Raw genomic sequence first — 20,057 nt, forward strand, 5'->3', positions numbered from 1 at the left:
TTGTATTGTCAAAGCTTGTAAAATTCAAACTTTATAGACCAAGATAATGACAATTTGCCTTGTGAAGGTTGAAATGTTTGTGACTTTAAGTATCACCATCCTACAATACTGTGAAATTTATGTAATCATTTAATCTCAATAAAAATTTATAAAAATCTTTTTATTAACATAAAAAAACCTTCTAATTTGTAAATACCAGTTGTCTTAGACACTAGCTCCCCGTACCTCTATCCTTATCAACCAGATGCAGAGCAATAGCTCTGGATTCTAAACTCCTTCCTGACTTTTCATAATTTTTTCCCTCTTAGATTTTTTTTCCTTTTTTCTTTCTTTCTTTTGGGGGGTCCGGTCGTGGGCCTGAACTCTGGGCCTGGGCACCCTCAGCTCTTCACCTCAAGGCTAGTGCTCTACCACTTGAGCCACAGCGCCACTTTCGGCTTTTTTTTTTCCTGCTGAGGAATCGAACCCAGGGCCTCAGGCATGCAAGGCAAGCACTCTACCACTGAGCCACCTTCCTAGCCCTCCTCTTAGATTTTTTGATGTTAAAGTATTAGTCAAAGACCTTACATAGGTAAGAACTTCATTTGTGACAAATATTCTAAGAATACAACCCAAAGAGAACCTTTTCTATAGAAAAATCTATCTTTCATATATTACTTGAGCCAGGTTAACCTATTATCCACTTTTTCCTGAAGTGATTGTTCATAAATTTCAGGTGGGAAATATTCCCCGTACTCAATACTTTAAAGCTTAAAACAAGAACAACAACAAACAACAAAACGCCCTTGCTATAATGCTCAAAACTACCCCTAAACTCCTGGGCTTGCAGCAAATTTTCCTGCCTCAGTCTCCAAGCGGGGACTACAGGCATGCATCACCACACACCTGGCTTACACTGCTGTTTATTCAATGAGAAGTCTGATGTAAAAATATAAAAGAATTTTATTTTAATACAAATTCTAAAACATTAGTTTTTTCAAAAAGTAACTTGACAGATCAACGATTACATACATATATGCCATATATACACACATATATATGTACATATATACCAAATAGATTAGGTAGACATGCTGATCAATGTCTACAAGTGAAATACATGATAGTTGTTAAACTGTTTCTATAATCCATGATGCATAAATGGGAAATGTTTCAGCAGACCTACCCTCCCCAGACTTACCTCTCAGGTAGTGTGGCATGCTGTCATTGATATAGATCACTTTGGAATGTAAATATCTAAGCCTCTTTCTTGGGTCCCTTCCTGCTTTGCATGTTTCATTAGTTCTCTTTCCAACCCACCTTAAGACTCCAGTAATTAGTCTGTTGTGAGCAAGACCAGGATGATGAAAACAGGATGCGGAAATCTGCATAGCTCTAGGCACACAAGAAACATCTCCAGTCATATTCTCAATCTGATGCCTCCTTTGCTTTCTAATAGCTACCTAATTATATCTAAGATAGTGTGGAGATAATAAAATACACTGGAGAGAAAAATCAGCACTATGGATGATTAATATTCACCTTGGTCCTGAAGGCTTCCTCTTATCCACTAGTGTGCACATAATTAAATTCCTTACTGTAACTCTATATAACGTATACTAGAGCACCCAGATATATTCTGTAGTAAGCACCATGTGATTTCCAAGGAAAATGTGTTAGAGGAAGGCAGAGAAGGAAGAAAAATCAAGAAAACATGACAATTTACACAAATAAAATGCTCTTATGAAATACTTTTAAATGGATAAATTCAATTTTAAGTGAAATTTTGCCCCATAACCAATACTATCTTAATAATTGTTTTAGTGTTCATCAAAGGTATAATATATACCTCTGGAAAAGGAAATTAATTTCTTTGCCTATAAAACTGTCACTGAGTACCAGGCTGAATTTTCCAAAAGGACACATTGCTCTAGGGAATCAGGAAATGAAGTCTTCTAACTCATTACTTCCGCTATCACATGCATTCATTTAAGACTTTACCTTGACCTAGTGGCCAAGCTCCCTTTTCTGCACATGCTAGTAAAAAGCAATTAGGGAAACAAAAGATCTGATTCGGCATGGGTGAGTTTAACTCATATGCTGTAAGAACTCTCCCAGGCATTTGATGTCGTCTTAATTTGTGTTTTATAGTCTGCCCCCAGAGAATATAATAAAATTCAAATTATTCTTCCTGCTCTGCTCTCTAAACAAAAACCTGTGTGTGTTTTTTTTAACAAAGAACTGTGGCAGTCCACTTCACAATACACCACTCTAACACCAAATGAAGAACCATGGTTACAAACTCATATCTTTAAAAAATGGATGCAACAAAGCCTCTTCTGCTGTGATTCTTGAAGCTGGATTCAGATCTAGGAGTTTATCGAGCAGGTCATAGGCTTCGTCGGGGACTTCATCCCAGCCTTCTGAATTGGTCGTATACTCGCCAAAACGACTCCTGTGTCCATTATGGTCCCCTTTACATAAGGAATTCTCTGAGTGCTGCATTTGAGACGCGTGTTCCAGATACAAAGCCTTATGGTCAGTCTTCTCTGAAAAAGCCGGGTTGGGAGAAGCATGCCCTTGTGTATCACTTGCTAATGTGGAAGTGTTAGAAGGCAGACCTCTGAGTCTCTCACAGAGTTTCCTTAAGTCTTGTGCTGGGACCTCTTTGCTACATAATATCGATTTGCCTATCAGAGAAAGAAAAAACAAATACTTTATCACTTAAACATATCCAACACATCTCACTTAAACATATTTAAAGCATCTCTTCTGAGAAGCATGCCAGCTCAGCCATATGTCTTTATGTATATATTTACTGAGTATGGGATAAAAAGTATCACATGGTATTTTCAAGTTGTATTTGAACTATATATACCAGGGGAAGTCCAAACCATAAAGTAAGAGCTAGTAAGTGGAAAGCAGTAGTTAAGCTATGCCAGGCACTCACCTGACTGTCAACTTCTTCAGCTTCTTTTTTATCCTCTCTGTGATGTTAAACTAGCCGCAGCTTCCATCCTCCACCCCCTCCAAGCTTCTATGCAAGGGCTCCTGACTTCGCTTGGAGGATCCACACCTGTGTGTGCTCAAGGCACCCGCTGACATGCCTCACTATTTAGCTTAAGAATCATGTCAGAGAGAACTAATCTTAAGTTTCTGTCATAACTTACAAAAAGTTCCTTTGCTATCCTATGTCATAGCTGATAAAAAATAAATGTCAGACAGTAAATTCTTTTGACTATAAGGCTGTCTTATTTCTTTCAGGTCCCCAGACCTATACATTGGCACATATGAGGTGCTCGGTTAATGTATTACACTAGAATAAAACAATTTGAGCATCTCTTCTTAAGATGTTCTTCCTGACCAACCTATCCTACCTGAATGAACCCCCCATTCAATCCCTTTGTCTTCCTAATACCATTCATTTTTGATAATATTTTCTTCTCCTCATGAGAACTTAACCTCTTTGAAAGTGGACTCACTATAGTATCTGGCATAGATAAAACTCCATTAATGTTCCTGAATGAATTAGTTTGCAAATTGAATTTGTTTTTAAAATTAAAATACCTTGAAGATAACTTCCCATCAGCTTTTTGTCAGACACAGGAAATATAAAGTTAAATTTACATTAAGGATACAATACATAGATGTTGTAATTTATTTCCTTATTATTTGTGCCTTCTATTTCCTTATTAAACAGCAATGTGATGCTAAACAATGAATTGTGCAACATTTAGCTCCATTCCTGGAGTATACAAACTGTCAACCAGCAATCTAGATAATAAGAAGTTTTCCTTGACATACACTGGTACAAGTACTGTACTGATGTACTACTTCTAAAGCAGGATAATGGAGCAGGACAGACAAGAAGACAGCAAAAAAAAATGCATCTCTGCAAGCTAAGTTTGAGAAGCTACAGAATGCCAAAGCTTTTTTACTTTAAAAGCTATCATTCCCACTTTCTTTAGGATGATCTAGTCAGAGAAGACTAGTCATATAGTTTTATTTCTTAACTTGCAAGCTTACTCTGAAGTCATGACAATTAACAGCATATAGTATGCCTAAATTATTTGTATATGACCAAAGAGAGGGTATGTTTAAAATCTTTACAGAAAACAATCTGAACATTCTGTTAAATATGTTGTCCCAGCCTACTACAAGTTCAGGAATTTATTCTAGCATAAGCTTTTCTTTTGAACTGATTCAATACAAAACCATGGGCCAGAGGCCAAGGACAGTAAGACAGGTTACAATACAAGAGTAGCTCTCACTGAAAATCTCAGGTGTCTTCACAGAGTTGTATATGTTAAACTTTTGAAGCTTCTCAACTCAAAGTTAGAGTAACATCTGACTGAAATCACTACAGAACTTACCCTAAGATTTCTTGCCTGTTCTCATGGGACTTGCCCTGGAGTATTTTTGTGTCAGATGTTGCAGTTGCCCTCATGACTACTTTGGCTACCAATGGTGGAAATTCAAGCAATTCAACAACATGTTTTGAGGATGGCTGAATAAAACTTCATGCTCATCAACTTCCCTAAGAGATGGATTTTTGTCTAACAGAGGATAAGCATTTATTATGATGCAATATCCAAAAATTAAGACAACAACAATCTTACTTTCCATTCAGTCACTTTTCCCTGTGTGTATAATATGATCCTATTATCCTCAATAAAAGCTTCTTAGATAAGTAAAATACAGATACATTGTGAACTTACTGCTGCAGATAAGTATTTTTTTTTTTTAAATTTTTGTGGGGGACTTCTGAGACTTTCCTATCAATCATCCCAGAGTCTCTCATGTGGATTAAACTACGACCCGGTGGCTAATAAGGAGCAATCATGTTTGCAGTAGTTCTTAGCTAGAAGTAGTTCTTGTTAAAACAGCTCCCCCAAAACAAATATATCATCAGCTAAGAAACCTGGAGCTTTTCTAACTATCATATTTTTCTGACTCACATTTTCGAGGGACAGATGGGGAGGAAATCTTGAAATCTGTCAGGTAATTCTGCTGTGAACCCCTGGGTAAGACCTGCTGTTCCTGGGATGGGCCCAGGGAAGCCCAGTTTCTCTAAGGTTAACCATCCATAGGGATGCTCCACATTGCCAGCTCACTCTCCTCACACTCAATCCATGCAAGGTATCAGCTATGATTGTGCTTATATGATAAACACCGAGGCGGCAAGCTGCGTTCAGGTTTTTTTAATAACCGTAAAATTATGCTTGAAATACTGGGTACTAGTACTCTATGCTTGAATAAGATTAAAGGGTGACATGTTTAGAGAAGAATAATGAATTATTTTCTTACGTGAAAGCATTTTCAGGCTATTTAAAAGTTTCCTTACAGAATTTTATGAACACTGAGTATGCTTATTTGTAAAGAGGATTTTGTTATGATCAAGTAAGCAGTTTGTAGGAGATAATCAAAGACATCTGTTTTATTCTATAATATAAAAATGCTTACCAAAAGCTTTAGCAGCCTGGATTGTTTCCCTGGATCCTCGAATTGTCATAATTTGAGCCAAAGCAGTTAAATCATCGCTTGCTTTATAAAATGGATAGCGTCCACTAAGCAAAGAAAGGAATATGACACCTGCAGACCATATGTCAATTGCTGCAACAGAAAACAAATTTTTTAAGTATGTCCAAAATGTCATCATCTACATAAATAGTTCTAGGTTTTTGTTTTGCATTACAATCATTCAGGAAGGCTTTAAATTGAGGCTCAGTCTCAATTACTGAGATTTTGATTGAATAATTCTGGAGTAGGGTTTTGGTTTTGCTAGGCAGGAACTCTTCTGCTGAGTTATACCATCAACCCCATTTTTTTTTTTAACCATTTTTGAGATAGGATGTTGCATCAGAACACACATCTATTTTAGGCTTCCCATCATTGCTGGAATGGCAGGTATGTGTCATGGCATCCAGCTTACCTCCATGTAATGGTGGCTAGCCTGGAACCACCCACCCACCTTCCTCTCAATCGTAGATACCCACAGAGCTTAGGGTGAACATGATGACTTATTAGGTGATGGCCCTGGGTTTGACTCCAACACCACAAAAATAAACACAACCAAACGAAAAAACAAAACAGATGGGCTCAGCTTTCTGTTAAAATTTTCCTGTCCTAATTTAATTTTTTAATTAATTTAATTTAAAATTTAATTAAATTAAAAACTGTCCTAGGTTATTACCCAATATTCCACTGGCTGCTGATCTGAGTTCTGTACCTTTGCCTACTTCTATGATCTAAGTGTTGAGGTTCCTTTCCTCAGAGTCCCAATCTCTGCCCTGTTTACTCTCCTGATTGTTCCACCCATTTTACAGCTGTACCTACTGCTTATGTAATAATGATGCTCAACTGTGTTCCCAGCCCAGCTCCTTCCCTGAGCTACAGACTTATGTGGGATGTATCTATTCAGATGTGCCACAAATATCGCAAACCATTTATGCTACCAATCCAATTTTACCTTTCCCTGTAAAACAGATACATCTTTATTCATCGTGGTACACAACCAAGTCCTTCAATCTAGGAATCTTGTAGTAAACATCCTGAAAGCCCTTTTCCCTTACCACCTCAGACTCATATTTGATATCCAATTGCCTACGAAACTCTGCCTTTCCAATTCTTTACCTTCTTTCATTCCTGTTGCCGATGCCCTTGTTTATGGTTTCCTTATCTCCCACTTAAATCAATATAGGCCACACGCTCCAAAATCTACCCTTTCTGTACACCTGCCAGAATGATCTATATATAGAATATAAATTGCCTTGAAAAGTTTCTTTCCTTTCTTTCTATATACACAGTCTAAGCTGTTTGAGAAATGTGATCTGACCTTGTGTACCTCTTTCTAGGTTAATGTCTAAACAGTTCTTGACTTCCATCTTTCAGTTTCCTCTATGGCTAGAATATGCTCTTTCTTCATTCTCAGCTCATAATCAATACATCCTCAACTGTGATTTAGTCCTCTCAGACGTCATCTCTTCCAGAAATGTCCTTTCATAACTGCTTTGGATTAAGTATATATATATATATATATATATATATATATATATATATATATATGTGCGTATGTGTATATACATATGTATACATGCACACATATATTACTACAGTTTAACATCATATTCAACAGACAATTTTGCAATTATTTGAGAATGTATCTTAACTAGAAAGTGAGCAGATGCCTCATCATTAGCAAAGACAAAACAAAAATGAATGACTGCATTTCATCAAAGCCCATAACCCAAGTGCATAAAAGGACTCATCTGTCATTCATCAAGATGTCTCCAGGAGACCAGCTCCATAACAACTTTTTACGTCATAGACATCATCTTTCTTTTTCAAAATCTGTTAACAGTATACTTAAAATCTGTTTTCTGTATATGTACACACACACACACACACACACACACACACACACACACACGGATTGAACCCAGGGCCTTGCAAATGTTAGACAAGTGCTCTAGTACTTGAATCAGACCCCTACTCCCTTTGTGCTTAATTTTGTGAAGATTCTTGCTAACCATTGAATTGATAATCTCATCTCCACTTCCTAAATAGCTGGGATTACAGTCATGCACTAACATACTTGGCACAAAAAAATAATTGTATCACATACAATGGTGTCTACACTACAAAAAACTTTTTGAGGTATTAAGTAAACAAATGGAAGTGCAACAATTCTAAGGTTAGCAAATCTATTACATGTTATTTTTCCCTCCACAAGGTGATAATGACAAAATTACTAGTAAAGTCACCTTGTAAACAAGATAAGCAAAATATATTGCTTAAAAAGAAAAAAGGAACATTAAGCAGAAATGTTCATAAATAACATTATCTTAAAATTGGGAATACCACATGGCCAAAGCTTCTTAGTTTATCAATCATAAATAGATAAAGATCACAAAATGGAATAAATCCATCTGAATTGGGTGCTGCATTTCTAGTGGGACATACCTGTAGTTTGATTGGGGCACTTAGTCAAGACCTCTGGTGCTCTGAATCCTGGTGTTCCTGCTCTAGGGGCTACCTGCTGACGCCTTAGGATAAGAAAACAAGATTTCTCTTGTTATATTAAAGCTTATTATTTAAGTCCAAAACAAGAAATTCTTATCAATTTAGTGCTTTGTTTGGCTTTTACCTCAATAAAAATGATAAAGCAATTTGATAAACATCCAAGATTTTGCCTCTAATAATTTTTCTCCCATTTTAGTTCCAGAAAGGTTTTCAGATAATTTCCAATTACAAAAAGAGATAGTAGATGATAAAAGCCATAACAAAAAAATAGAGGGAGAATGATGCAAGTGAGTGACACTGATCAAGATGCATTGCACTTATAAACTGACATGCTGATATGCAACAACTCTATACAACAACCTGAAGATAATTTTGTAATGAATTAAAGAAGACCCACAAAATGGCAGTATAAAAATTAATTTGTTTGGAGGTAATGAATTATTAATGCACTTATTCACTTATACATTTGAGTTAATCAGAAAATGTTTGATCAAAGCATCCTGAAGGAAAGGAAAAAGTCCATGAGGCAAAGAGAGGGGTAAGGAAGGGACTTGTAATATTCTGGTTATTGATTCTACACAGACAAAAATGAAAACAGAACAGATTTTATATCACCAGCAAAATGTGTTCATTCTAGGCTTCTCAAGACGCTGTTCTCTGCCACCCCCATATTATCTGCACATGAGAGCACATGCGTTTTCCAGCAAGCCACATAAGTGTGTGTTAAACAATGTATGACAACAGTTCTCATTTGCTCCTTAAGGCATTATTAAAAGAATCAGTGTCCATGCAGTTCACAATCTATGCTTCCTTCTTTCACTCATTCAACTGCCCACAAAATCAACATAACCTTGAATCTTGTCTCGCGGCACTCTGGTGACTCTACTGACTACTGAGACACATTCGTTACCTTGAGAGGCAAACACTGCAGACTCTATCTGTGGCATAGCAGTCACAAGTCGAGTGGGCTGAGTCAGAACTGGCAGTTTTCTTTATCACACCACCACTCATCACTTTCGTAGAATTGGGCTTCTTTTTTGTTGCTAACTTTCTTGATACTACATCCACAGTCTTTGAGTGTTTTATAAGCTATAAAAAGAAAAGTCAGATTTTTCTATTTTTATGACTTCTAATGTGATGCCTTCAAATGCTAGCATAGCAAAAAGGAACAGCAGAAGAATAACTTTTCAAAGTTCTGAATGTGCTTTGGAATGTAAATAAAAAGAGCTGCCCATTGAAATGTTTGAGGTCTTTTGGAGGTTTTCTGTCAAGTAACCCATTAAAATTTACTAACTAGTTTTGGTAAATATTTGATTTAAACCTTATTTAAAACTGTTCTTGATAGACTATAAAATTATAAGTTACGTTACAGTGTCTAACTCCATTTCAGAGCTGTAAACGGCACAGTTTCATTGGTTAAAGTCAGACTTTCAACTTGTTATTCAAGCTACTGGCTGTTGTAAGGTATCATAAGTCAGTTTAAAATCTAACAGTGAAGACAGTTCTGTTAACATTACAAACGTCTTCATTCCATCAACTATATGTCAGAACTGCTGGGCACTGAGAGCTCACACTCTAGTAATGATATTGATTCTACCAATGTCTCTATGTTCCTACAGGGCAAGAATAGCAACAGCTAATCAAAAATGATCTAAAAAAATTCTACCAGAGAAGTTCAGGAAAAAAAAAAAACAAAAAACTGGAAGAAATAAAAATGTTGCCTAAATGCTCAAAGCAGTAATACCTCTTAGCAAAGCCAAACTTTAGTTAATGATGCTAAGCTAGTCATTCCTAAATTCCCTTCTGTGTACGACCTACTGGCCATTGCACTAGGAAGCTACATTACTTACTTTCATTGGAGGGCTCTCATGTGAAATGGAGCTGTGAATATTGAAATTTCTTTCTCCAAACACAGAGCGCTGGACAGAAAGGCCTACAGATCCTTCCTATAATACCAACAAAAACAAGGAAAGTAAGGATTATATCTGTATACACTTTCTGCCAGCTGTACTCTGACGGTTTGGAAAGAGTTAAAAGTGAAATGAAACAAAAAACATTCAAGGCATTCCCAGGTACCAAAACACTTCTGCGAAAGGAGAAAAGAGTCTAGATGGAATTTGTAGCAGCCATACAATGTTATTGTCATCCACAAATATATCTGTATAAAATTCAAAAACCACCTGTACAGACATTATGTTTTGCTGTGCTGCTAAAATGGAGATAGACACTTCAGAATTTTTCCCCTACAGCTAATGTTTTCTTTTAAAAAAGATAATCAATCTGAACTTTATAACATGCAGGGAATATTTAGCTTAATTCTTTTTTTGGGGGGGTCCAGTCGTGGGCCCTGAACTCTGGGCCTGGGAGTTGTCCCTCAGCTCTTCAGCTCAAAGCTAGCGCTCTACCACTTGAGCCACAGCGCCACTTCCGGCTTTTTTCTTTTTGCTTATGTGGTGCTGAGGAATCGAACCCAGGGCCTCATGCATGCAAGGCAAGCGCTCTACCACTGAGCCACCTTCCCAGCCCTAGCCTATTCCATTTTTATCTTAGAATGTAATATCTTACTATATGACAGAGATATTACAAACTGGTAAAGTAAAAAAATTCACTTTTTAAATAGTAAAAAGCCTGGTGCTGTTAACTCATGCCTATAATCCCAGATACTCAGAAGGCTGAGATTTGAAGATTGCAGTTTGACCCCAGCTGGGGCAGGAAAGTCTGTGAGACTCTTATCTCCAATTAAACAGGAAATGGCGCTACGGCTCAAAGTAGTAGTTGAGCAAAAGAGCCCAGGGACAGCACCCAGGCCTTGAGGTCAAACCCCATAACCAACCAAAAAAGAAAAAGAAAAAAGAAATAGTAAAAGAAAATAGTTGCCGGGCGCTGGTGGCTCACGCCTGTAATCCTAGCTACTCAGGAGGCTGAGATCTGAGGATCGCGGTTCAAAGCCAGTCCGGGCAGGAGAGACCATGAGACTCCTATCTCCAATAAACCACCAGAAAACCGGAAGTGGCGCTGTAGCTCAAGTGGTAGAGCGCTCGCCTTGAGCTGAAGAGCTGAGGGACAGCGCCCAGGCCAAGTTCAAGCCCCACGACCGACAAAAAAAAAAAAAGAAAATAGTACAAATTTTAATGGAAACCTAATCAACTGAATATATACAACAAATACAACAAAAAAAGAAAAAAAGGAAATCTTTCTAAATGCAATATTACCCCAACTTTTTTTCTTGGTGCTGGTCCTGGGATTTAAATTCAGGGATTGGGCCCTATCTTTGGGCTTTTTGGCTCAAAGCAGGTCCTTGAGGAACAGCTCCATTTCTGACTTTCTGCTGGTTAATTGGAGACAAGGGTCTCATAGACTTTCCTGCCTAGGTTGGCTTTGAACCACAGTCCTCAAATCTCAGCATCCTGAGAAAGTAGCTAGGATTACAGGTATGAGTCACGCATCCAGTTCTATCTCAGAATTTTTATCTCCTTCTGCTGGATAAGTATCTTTCTAAAACAGTGCTAGAATTTAAAAAAATATATATAAAAGGTAGAACCTTTCCATCTTTTCCTTGCTTAGTCTGAATGTGCTCGTTTGCACAGGGTCTTTTGGCAGGCTTTGTGGCGGCCTGTGGATCTACACCCTTAGGCGCTGAACCACCCAACGCAGTCTTGTTTCCAGTGATTCCACGGCATTTGTTTAGTGAACAGCTTTCCTGCTGTGCTTCAGACTGAACACATTTGAGGAGGTCTATTTTTGTATCATTAGTTCCTTGGGCCAAACCGAAGTCTACCAAAGCATACCTATGAAATAAAATTAAGTGTTATTACTTCCTTGTAAGAATGAAAACTTAGTAACATTGAAATAGTCTCAGATTATATTCATAGAAACTGGCATTCTTAACAATTTATATTGTTTCTTTAAAAAAAATCAAAATGAATTTCCCAGACAAAGTAAGGACTTGAAAGCTAAGACTGAAAAATAAGGAAATATGTATCCCTTAACCAATTAATCAAGCATGCTTTTTTTCTCCTGTTTTTTTTTTTTACCCTATCATGGCTTGTGCTGACAAGAAGGCAGAAGAGGAATGCATAATAAAGCAAAATCCTTTGTGTTCGATAATGGCAGAGATCAAAGTATAGCAGTTAAGTTCTAATTATACAAGGGGAAGAAATTTAAAAAGTCAAAAGTATAAAAGCCCAAGGGAAAAAACTATATTCTTAATATAGTCAGTATGATCTATTTGTATAATTAACTTAAATATTATTTTCTGTTTATAACACTTCTGTGTATATGTGTATAAATACATATAATCAGCATAAAAATATAAACAGAAAATTGCTGTCCAAATCTCTCATTTATTGGTACAAAAAAATGAAGCACTTGTAAGAAACACTTGCAAGATCAAAAAGGACAGATTCTAAATCACTTTTAGCTTAGTAACGCATCAGTTAAACCATGGTGTGAAATCTATGTAAGGATGTACATTGCTTTACTAATATAATTTTCCTCATTGCATTTTCTTTCCCCAGGGACAAAATTTTAATTGGAAATCATCTGTGTATAGGTGCTGCAGTATGTCCTCCATCTAAGAGATAGATTCTATAGCAGATTCTACTAAGAGTAAATGACTTCTAGAATCGCCATACTTACTTTTTCAGATGTCTATTATATAAAAAATTGCTGGGCTTCACATCACGGTGAACAATACCAAACTGGTGAATGCGCTTCAAGGCTTTTAACAAGTTAAACATATATTCCCGAACTTCTTGAAAGGAAAGAGAATTCAAAATGTCCTAAAATCCAATAACGAGTGAGGTTACAATATTGTTTCCAATTAAACGTTTAGCCAGTAAACATTCAAGAAATACTAAAAACTTACCAAAAAGGATTCATGTTCCAGATATGGCATTGCAATAACCACATGATCATTTTTCCTAAAGCAGTATTTAACTCCCATTACGTTGTCTTGCCCCCTAGTGGAACAATGTGCAAAGAACTTTACAAGAAAGGTCATATTAACTGAATACAATTTTATGCCTTGTTAAAAAAAAAAAAAAAAAAGGGTAATTTTAGCTATGCAAACCTATTGCTAGAAACCTGGCTTACACATCATACTGGACAGCAGAAATACTTAATTGTAGAAAAGAGAAAACAAAATAGCACCATATTATTATAATAATTAAAATGAGATAATTATAGTATTTTGTTGGGGGGGGGGATTAGCTTTAGGGCTTTAATTCAGCACCTAGGTGCTGTCCTTGGCCTTTTTTTTTTTTTTTTTTTTTTTTGACTCAAGGATAGAGTTCTACCAGTTGAGCCACAGCTGTACTTCCAGCTTTCCGCTGATTAACTGGAGAGAGGAGTCTCTTGGACTTTCCTGACCAGGCTGGCTTTCAACTGGGATCCTGGGATCTCAGCCTCTTGAGTAGCTAGGATTACAGGTGTGAACTACCGGTATCTAGTGATAACTATAGTTTTAATTGAGGGATGTGGCAGAATAAGAAGGAAAGGAAAACACAAACAGGATTGAAGTAAAAAGACTTCGTAGCAGATGTTAACAGTAATACAAAAAAACAGGTGACATTTACTGACTATTGAAGCTCTTCATTTATTTATTGTATTGAAACTCTAAGGCAGGACTTCATATGTATTAACAAACTCATTTAATCTTTACAAGTACATAAAGAGGAAGGTGCTATTATTCTATCACACCCCTTTTATTTTTGCAGATGGGAAAGTTGAGACAAAACAGTTCCCCATGGTTACTAAAATGGTTAAGTCTTAGAGACGTGATTAGAATGCAGGCAGTCTGGTCAAGATCTATGTTCCTCACCACTGTGCAGTATGATTTGCAGTGTATGTGTTTGAGTGAGAACAGTGTTACTATCAACAATCTAGCCAAGAAGCACCTAAAACCAAGATCTCATAATTTTAATAGAGACACCAAAATAAGTTGGAAGTCAAGGTATAGAAAGAAATAATAGCTAATGTAAAAATGAACAGAGAAAAGAGAAAACTGAGCCTGGGAAAACAAGTCTGAAGCCGGAACCAAGGAAGTGACAACAAAAGAAGGCCTGATAAAGGAAGAGGAGATCCACAGTAAGGACTAAGGGAAGACTTACTTGGACAATGAGAAACCAACGTGTTTCCAGAGTAATTTAAATACAAAGACAGAGACAAAATAGGAGGTGAGGAAGGAAAATAGGATACAGTAGAGCAGAACACAAAGACCACTTACCTAACTGTGCTGCACTATTAAGGTTTAAACTCGTGCTTGCTAGGCAGGAACTCTACACCTGAGCCATACCCTCATGCCATTATGAATGTACAATCTGCAGTACTATAAGGTACCGATATGCAATTAGTCTGTGTCGATTTTTAAAAAGTCCATTGTGTCAAAATGATGCCTACAGTCTTGGCTGACTTTAAAGTTTAGCAGAGAAGCAAGCAGTACCACACTGAATGAAAGGGAGGTGTGGAGGTAAGAATAGTATGTGTAGATAATTTCTTAAAATCTTGCTGAGAAAGGGTGGGCGAGGATGGAGAATTCAGGAAGAGTAAAACACACGTCTACATGCTGACAGGATCCACCTACCGGAGCGAAAGCAAGGAGAAAGATTCGCCAAATGATTCTATGATTCTCAATGAAATATGAGACACAGCTTAAATAGCCATGGCAGCATGTGAAGTTCCTCACACTGAAAGAAATTTACACTGTGGAAGCTAAGCTTTATGACTTGGTAAAGATGCCCCCCCAAAAAAGCGGTACAAGAAGAGAGGAATCATGCTGGGCTTCAAGGTGGATCTCCCCCACCCCCACTCTCAGAATCCACAGCTATCTCACTGACCAGTCAAAGTTCAGCAAATTCCTAGCAACCACAGACAACTGACCGAAAAACATTCAGTTCTCACACACTGTCTTTACTCCTGTGAAGCACCTAGTTTAACATACTGTAAAGTGAGACACAGACAATTCAATTAAGATGAATCTAAATGGCCTACCCAGCCACTGTTAGACATTGGAGTTCAGCTGCAATTCTGACAGGATGACTTGTGGGAATTAAGTGTTTTAGAGCAATCTCCTCTTCAGGTCCTTCTTGTGACTGGGCAGTGGCCAAATAAACAGAGCTGAAAGTGCCTGCAAGACAATTGACAAGATTTTCGATATACAGCTTTAAAAAATGTCAATGAAATAACAGGAAATGCTAATAAAACATTTTAAACTGATTGGCAAATGGTTTTAATGACCTAACAGATAAAAAAGGAATGTTCATCTTACTGTAAAATGTTCATGGCTTATACTTTTTCCCAGGGTGGGGGGGGGGGGGGGGGGAGAAAAGCTGTTATAACTAGCAGTAAATAGTATTATGGTCTGAGTATTTTTTTAAGTGTATTTTTTTAAGAAATAATTATGAAAATCAAAATTATGTTTTTATTTAAAAAAAAACATTGTAAAGCTAATCATGTAAACCCCCAAATTACCTTCTCCAATTTTGTCCTTAATTTTGAACACACTGCTAAGCTGTGGTACAGCTTCATAAAGCTTCTCAATATCTTTTTTAACTCCTATGAAAGAAACAAGAATTTATAGTTACAATCAATGAGAGATATTTTACAGTTTTTCTTTTCTTTTCTTTTTTTTTGCAATAGCATCTCACTATGGAGCACAGGCTGACCATGAAATCCCAAACCTTCGGCACTTCATTCCCCAGTGCTGGGATTACAGGTGTACATCTTCACACCTGGCTACAGATTCTAAGTTTAAATGAAATAAGATCTAACAATGTCTTCACAAATCTTAATATTATTTGAATAACCATAAACCCATCCATAGCTATAACTTACGTACATGTATTTTAACTAGAAAAATACAAAAATCTCAGAATTGCATAGACCAAATTGCTACTTCACTGGAACTACATACTAATAGATATATTGTTTTTACATATTTGGCCTTTTTTAAAAATGAAGATACTAAATTTCTATATAACTTACGCTGGACATGGCAATACATGCCTGTAGTCCCTACTTGGAGACTGCACAGGAGGCTGAGGCAAAAACACCTGAGCCCAAGGGTTTGAGGCCAGACTAAGCAACAGAGTAAAAAGACAAAATAAAATAAAAATGAAGAAAACAACAACAAAAAACAAATTTAAGCTGCAATCACCAGATGGTATAACAAAGACACAATAAAATGTTCCTGAAAACTACTTCCTTGCCAGTGATACAAAATCTTACAGCTTAGGCCCCTATGACCCAGCAATGCCACTTTTGGGCATTTACCCAAATGTTTACAAACAAGACCATACTAAAGCTACCAGCACAACTATGTTTATTGCAGCATTATTTACCATAGCTAAGATATGGAACCAACCCAGATGCCCCTCAGTAGATGAATGGATCAAGAAAATGTGGTATATATACACAATGGAATTCTATGCCTCCATCAGAAAGAATGACATTGCCCCATTTGTTAGGAAATGGAAAGGCTTGGAAAAAATTATATTAAGTGAAGTAAGCCAGGCCCAAAGAAACGTAGGTCCCATGGTTTCCCTTATTTGTAATATCTAGTATATGTATGAGTCAAGCGGAAAAGGTCAGATAATGTGATGTCAGGAAAATGAACCCTTAGATGTGTATTTTAATGTTTTTTTCTTTCATGCGTGTGTTTCTAACACATTTATAAGATTATCTCTTTGTTGCTTTGTATGTCCCTCCCCCACAGTATAACCCCTGCTTTCACTATATTTGATGTCAGTATAACTTGTGGAGGAGATGGGGAAAAACCAGTTGTTTAAGGATACAGGTGGACCTGTTGCAACAATGAGATGTACAAGTTGTCATGTCCAAAACGAGCTTTACAACGTTGGTGCGAGGGGGGGGGGGGGGAGTGCGGGGGGGGGGGGGGGGGGGGGGAAAGGAGAAGGATTGGGATTGGGGGGGAGGGGGGAGGCTGGGAAGGGATGTGAAGGGTAAACAAAGGAGGAGGCTGCAATGCTTGGTAAGGAATGTACGCATTATCCTGTCCATGTAACTGTAACTCCTCTGTACAGTATGTTCACAAATAAAATTAAATTAAATTAAAAAAAAAAATCTTACAGCTTAGGAAAGTTTCATGTGTAGGGCTAAGTATGACTGCATATGTTTAAGTTCCCAGCTATACTAAAGGTCAAGATAGGAGGATTGCAGTTTGAGGCTACTATGGATGAAAAAGTTGGCAAAAGTATCTAAAAAAAAGAAAGCAAAAAAGGACCAGGAGGAAGTAGTTGGAATGGTAGACAGCTTGCCAGGCAGCCCCAAGATCTGGAGTTCAAGCCTCAGTACAATTCCTCCCCCACAAAAGTTAATTTTTATGTATTAAATATTCACAGAGGAGCTCCCCAGAGGAGCTCTTAGATATATCTATTGTCTTTGTTTATGAAGTTGTTTTTTTTGTTTTGGTGCTGGTTACTGGAGCTTGAATTTATCCTTAGCTTTTTTCTCTCAAGGATGGTGTTTTGACATTTGAGTCACACTTCCACTTCTCAGACTTATCTTGTTAAAGCATATTACTAGTTCATTGTCTATAATACTAGCTAATCAGGAGGCTAAATCTCAGTCAGAAGCAAGCCTGGGCAGAAAAGTCCTGAGATTCCATGTCTAATTAACCAGCAAGCAATAGGGTGGGAGGCATGGTTCACATGGTAAACAGCATCAGCTGAACAAGCAAGACCAACAGTGAGGTCAAGTTCAGATACAGTACCACTAAATCATGTACTGAATACTTACCGAATATACTTTACAAAACCTTTCAGGCTTATATCATGCTTGGAAATGTCATAATGAAATTCTCCCTCACCCTTCTATTGCTAATATATGTTAATAATAGTAATAATAAACAGTTCATGCTTGTAATTCTAGCTGCTCAAGAGGCTGAGATACAGTGGACTGAGGTTCAAAGCGAGCCTGGATGGAAGAGTATGAAAAAAAGCAAGACTGGAGGCATGATTTAAGGGATAGCCAAGTAAGCATGAGGCCTTAAGTTTAAACCTTATTAACAAAAAGTTTTTTAAAATGTGTCCCAAATACCTCTGTCTGATATAAGTTCATGAAAATAAAACAGGTGGAAGAAATAACAAAAGCTAACAAACAAATGGATGCAAAATGAACCAAATAAGAATCTTCAGACTTTATTGCAGTACTGAAGTATCAGCTATCTGTTATCATAATGCTACTCTGCCCAGTAACACTTTCAGACAGTTTCAAACCCTTTCACACATATTCTCTTTTCAGATCTTTTCCCTCTTTTATAGCACTTGGTTAAAGTCTTGTGGTGTTCCTATAAAGTCCACTTCATAAATGAAAGGTCAAAGGATATTTTGGATTATCACTATATTTGTTTAGGGTAAATATGGAAAAGCAGCTTCTTCCGTTACTCTCTGGGGAAAAAGAACATAAGGAACTGGCACACAGACGCACACACACAAACTGTGCCAGAAGTAGGAATGAAGGTACACATGTGAATGTGCAAGGCCTTCAAACACTTCTGCAGGAACGCGTGGAGCTATGGTGTTTTACTACTGCTACACACATTTCACTGTTTTTGTTTTTTTTTTTTTTTTTTGCCAGTCGATTCTGCTTTTGGATAAAGCAATAATCCCTCCAGCTTGAACTTCTTAAACCAAGCTCAGTGCAGTGCGATGAGGAAATCGGGCCTGGAAAGAGGAATTCCTTTTTTGGACATCAACAAAACTTGTGTTTTTTTTTAGCCAATCACTAATGTGGGACCTTAGCAACTCCACGTGAAATTGGTAACACTGGATCACAACTCTCCTGAAATGCAATCGGGTCCTAAAACCAGGTCTTAGGCCTCTCCATACATTTGTAAGATGCTCCTATAGAAACACACAGCTCAATAGAAAATACAGACAGGATGCCCGTGTACCTCTCGAGCTGGGCATCAAACACATACCTGAAAGTTTATAACTCTGTGCGTGCTTTTTTACCGTGTCATCAGCCTGAACGGGGTCAGGCTGGGGAGACAAAGCCATGGGCTCGCCCGTCCTGATCCCCAAAGTCTCCTCCATCACAGAACCACCGGCATGCCCGATGTCAGCAGCTGAGGAGCCGGGTCCTCGGAGGGGGCAAAGCAGCTGTGAAAACCGAACAGTAGTAAAGACACAGCTGAATGACGGAGCTAAGCACCCCGACACCTTGGAATAACTCAACTGAGCACTCCGCAGTGCCTTTGCTCCTCCCAGGGCAAAAAAAAAAAGAATCGCACGAGGTTGCCCAAATCCCCAAGGGAAGGAAAACGGAGGCCATTCCTAAGAAATTCCGTTTGCTAACTTCACTACCTAGAGAAACCAGGAAAGGGCCGGGGAGGAGACGTCGCAGCCGCCGCCGGTAGAAGTGCACCGGGACCCGCCAGGGCGGGAGACCCCGGGGAGGGACGGCGGGAGAGGCGGGGCGGGGACGGGGGCTGGGCCTGAGGAAAATCGCCGGGGAGGCGGCCCTTCATCCTCGGAAAGCAAACGCCCCGCAGCTCCTCCCCGGCCCCGCGAGCGCGGCCCCGGAGCGCCGCAGCGTCCCCCAAAGCGCGCGGGCTGACGAGCGGGGAGCACCAGCCCCGGGCGCCGCAGAGCCCGGACGGCCCGGGCCAAGCGGAGGCGCACTGCGCACGCGCGAGGCTTTCCCGCCACGAGCCCGGGAATCTGAAGAGGAGCATAGGGAGAAGGGAAGAGCTGCGCTGCGAGCAAACCGAAGCCACCCTGCACAATTCTTTCCCACATCCTCACACTTCCGCAACAGGAACAGACAGAAACTCACGGTTTAGGGGAGTACGCTTCCCGCCGCGCCCCTAGACGTCCGGGCGGTCGCCCCCGGCAGCTCCAGCCCTTGGCAAGCCGGCCTTATCGCGCCTGCGCAGTACTTCCGCCTCCCGCCTTTCGGAGTACGCACGCGTGCTGCGAAGCCCTTGGCGCAGCCGGCTAGCTAGAGTACGCATGCGCCGATTGCTTCTCGTGCGGTGGTAAGGGGAGTTCGCGGGTTAGTCGTGAAGTAATAATTCCTGGAGCCGTGCAAACTGG

At 38.7% G+C, this 20,057-nt stretch overlaps 1 protein-coding gene across 3 annotated transcripts; it reads right to left on the reverse strand.

Annotated features, from left to right (window-relative positions):
- Positions 1–1,249: 1,249 nt before the first annotated feature.
- Cdc7 (cell division cycle 7) lies at positions 1,250–19,882 on the reverse strand. Of its 3 annotated transcripts, none has more exons than XM_042683572.1 (12): positions 19,798–19,882; positions 18,941–19,121; positions 15,472–15,555; positions 14,992–15,127; positions 12,869–12,962; positions 12,640–12,782; positions 11,543–11,789; positions 9,852–9,947; positions 8,912–9,090; positions 7,942–8,024; positions 5,443–5,592; positions 1,250–2,669 (listed from the first exon to the last, which is right to left on the reverse strand). In XM_042683572.1, the coding sequence occupies exons 2-12, from the start codon at positions 19,053–19,055 to the stop codon at positions 2,275–2,277; spliced, it is 1,722 nt and encodes a 573-aa protein (XP_042539506.1). In that variant the 5' UTR covers positions 19,056–19,121; positions 19,798–19,882; the 3' UTR covers positions 1,250–2,274. The 3 variants fall into 3 exon arrangements, with proteins under 3 accessions (XP_042539506.1, XP_042539514.1, XP_042539515.1); XM_042683580.1 differs by having other exon boundaries at positions 18,941–19,102; positions 19,798–19,862; XM_042683581.1 differs by lacking the exon at positions 9,852–9,947.
- Positions 19,883–20,057: the final 175 nt, after the last annotated feature.

The sequence above is a fragment of the Dipodomys spectabilis genome, unplaced genomic scaffold, assembly GCF_019054845.1.
Source record: "Dipodomys spectabilis isolate Male_0828 unplaced genomic scaffold, ASM1905484v1 ptg000002l, whole genome shotgun sequence".
In the NCBI taxonomy this organism is placed as follows: domain Eukaryota; kingdom Metazoa; phylum Chordata; class Mammalia; order Rodentia; family Heteromyidae; genus Dipodomys; species Dipodomys spectabilis.

What these genes read in the sequence shown, in the direction of transcription:
- Cdc7 (XM_042683572.1), bottom strand. Translation starts at nt 19,055, where the DNA reads ATGGAGGAGACTTTGGGGATCAGGACGGGCGAGCCCATGGCTTTGTCT. An exon ending in TAAGGACAAAATTGGAGAAG is followed by an intron (nt 15,128 to 15,471) that starts GTAATTTGGGGG and finishes ATTGTCTTGCAG; the next exon opens with GCACTTTCAGCTCTGTTTAT. An exon ending in TATAATAGACATCTGAAAAA is followed by an intron (nt 11,790 to 12,639) that starts GTAAGTATGGCG and finishes TTTATTTCATAG; the next exon opens with GTATGCTTTGGTAGACTTCG.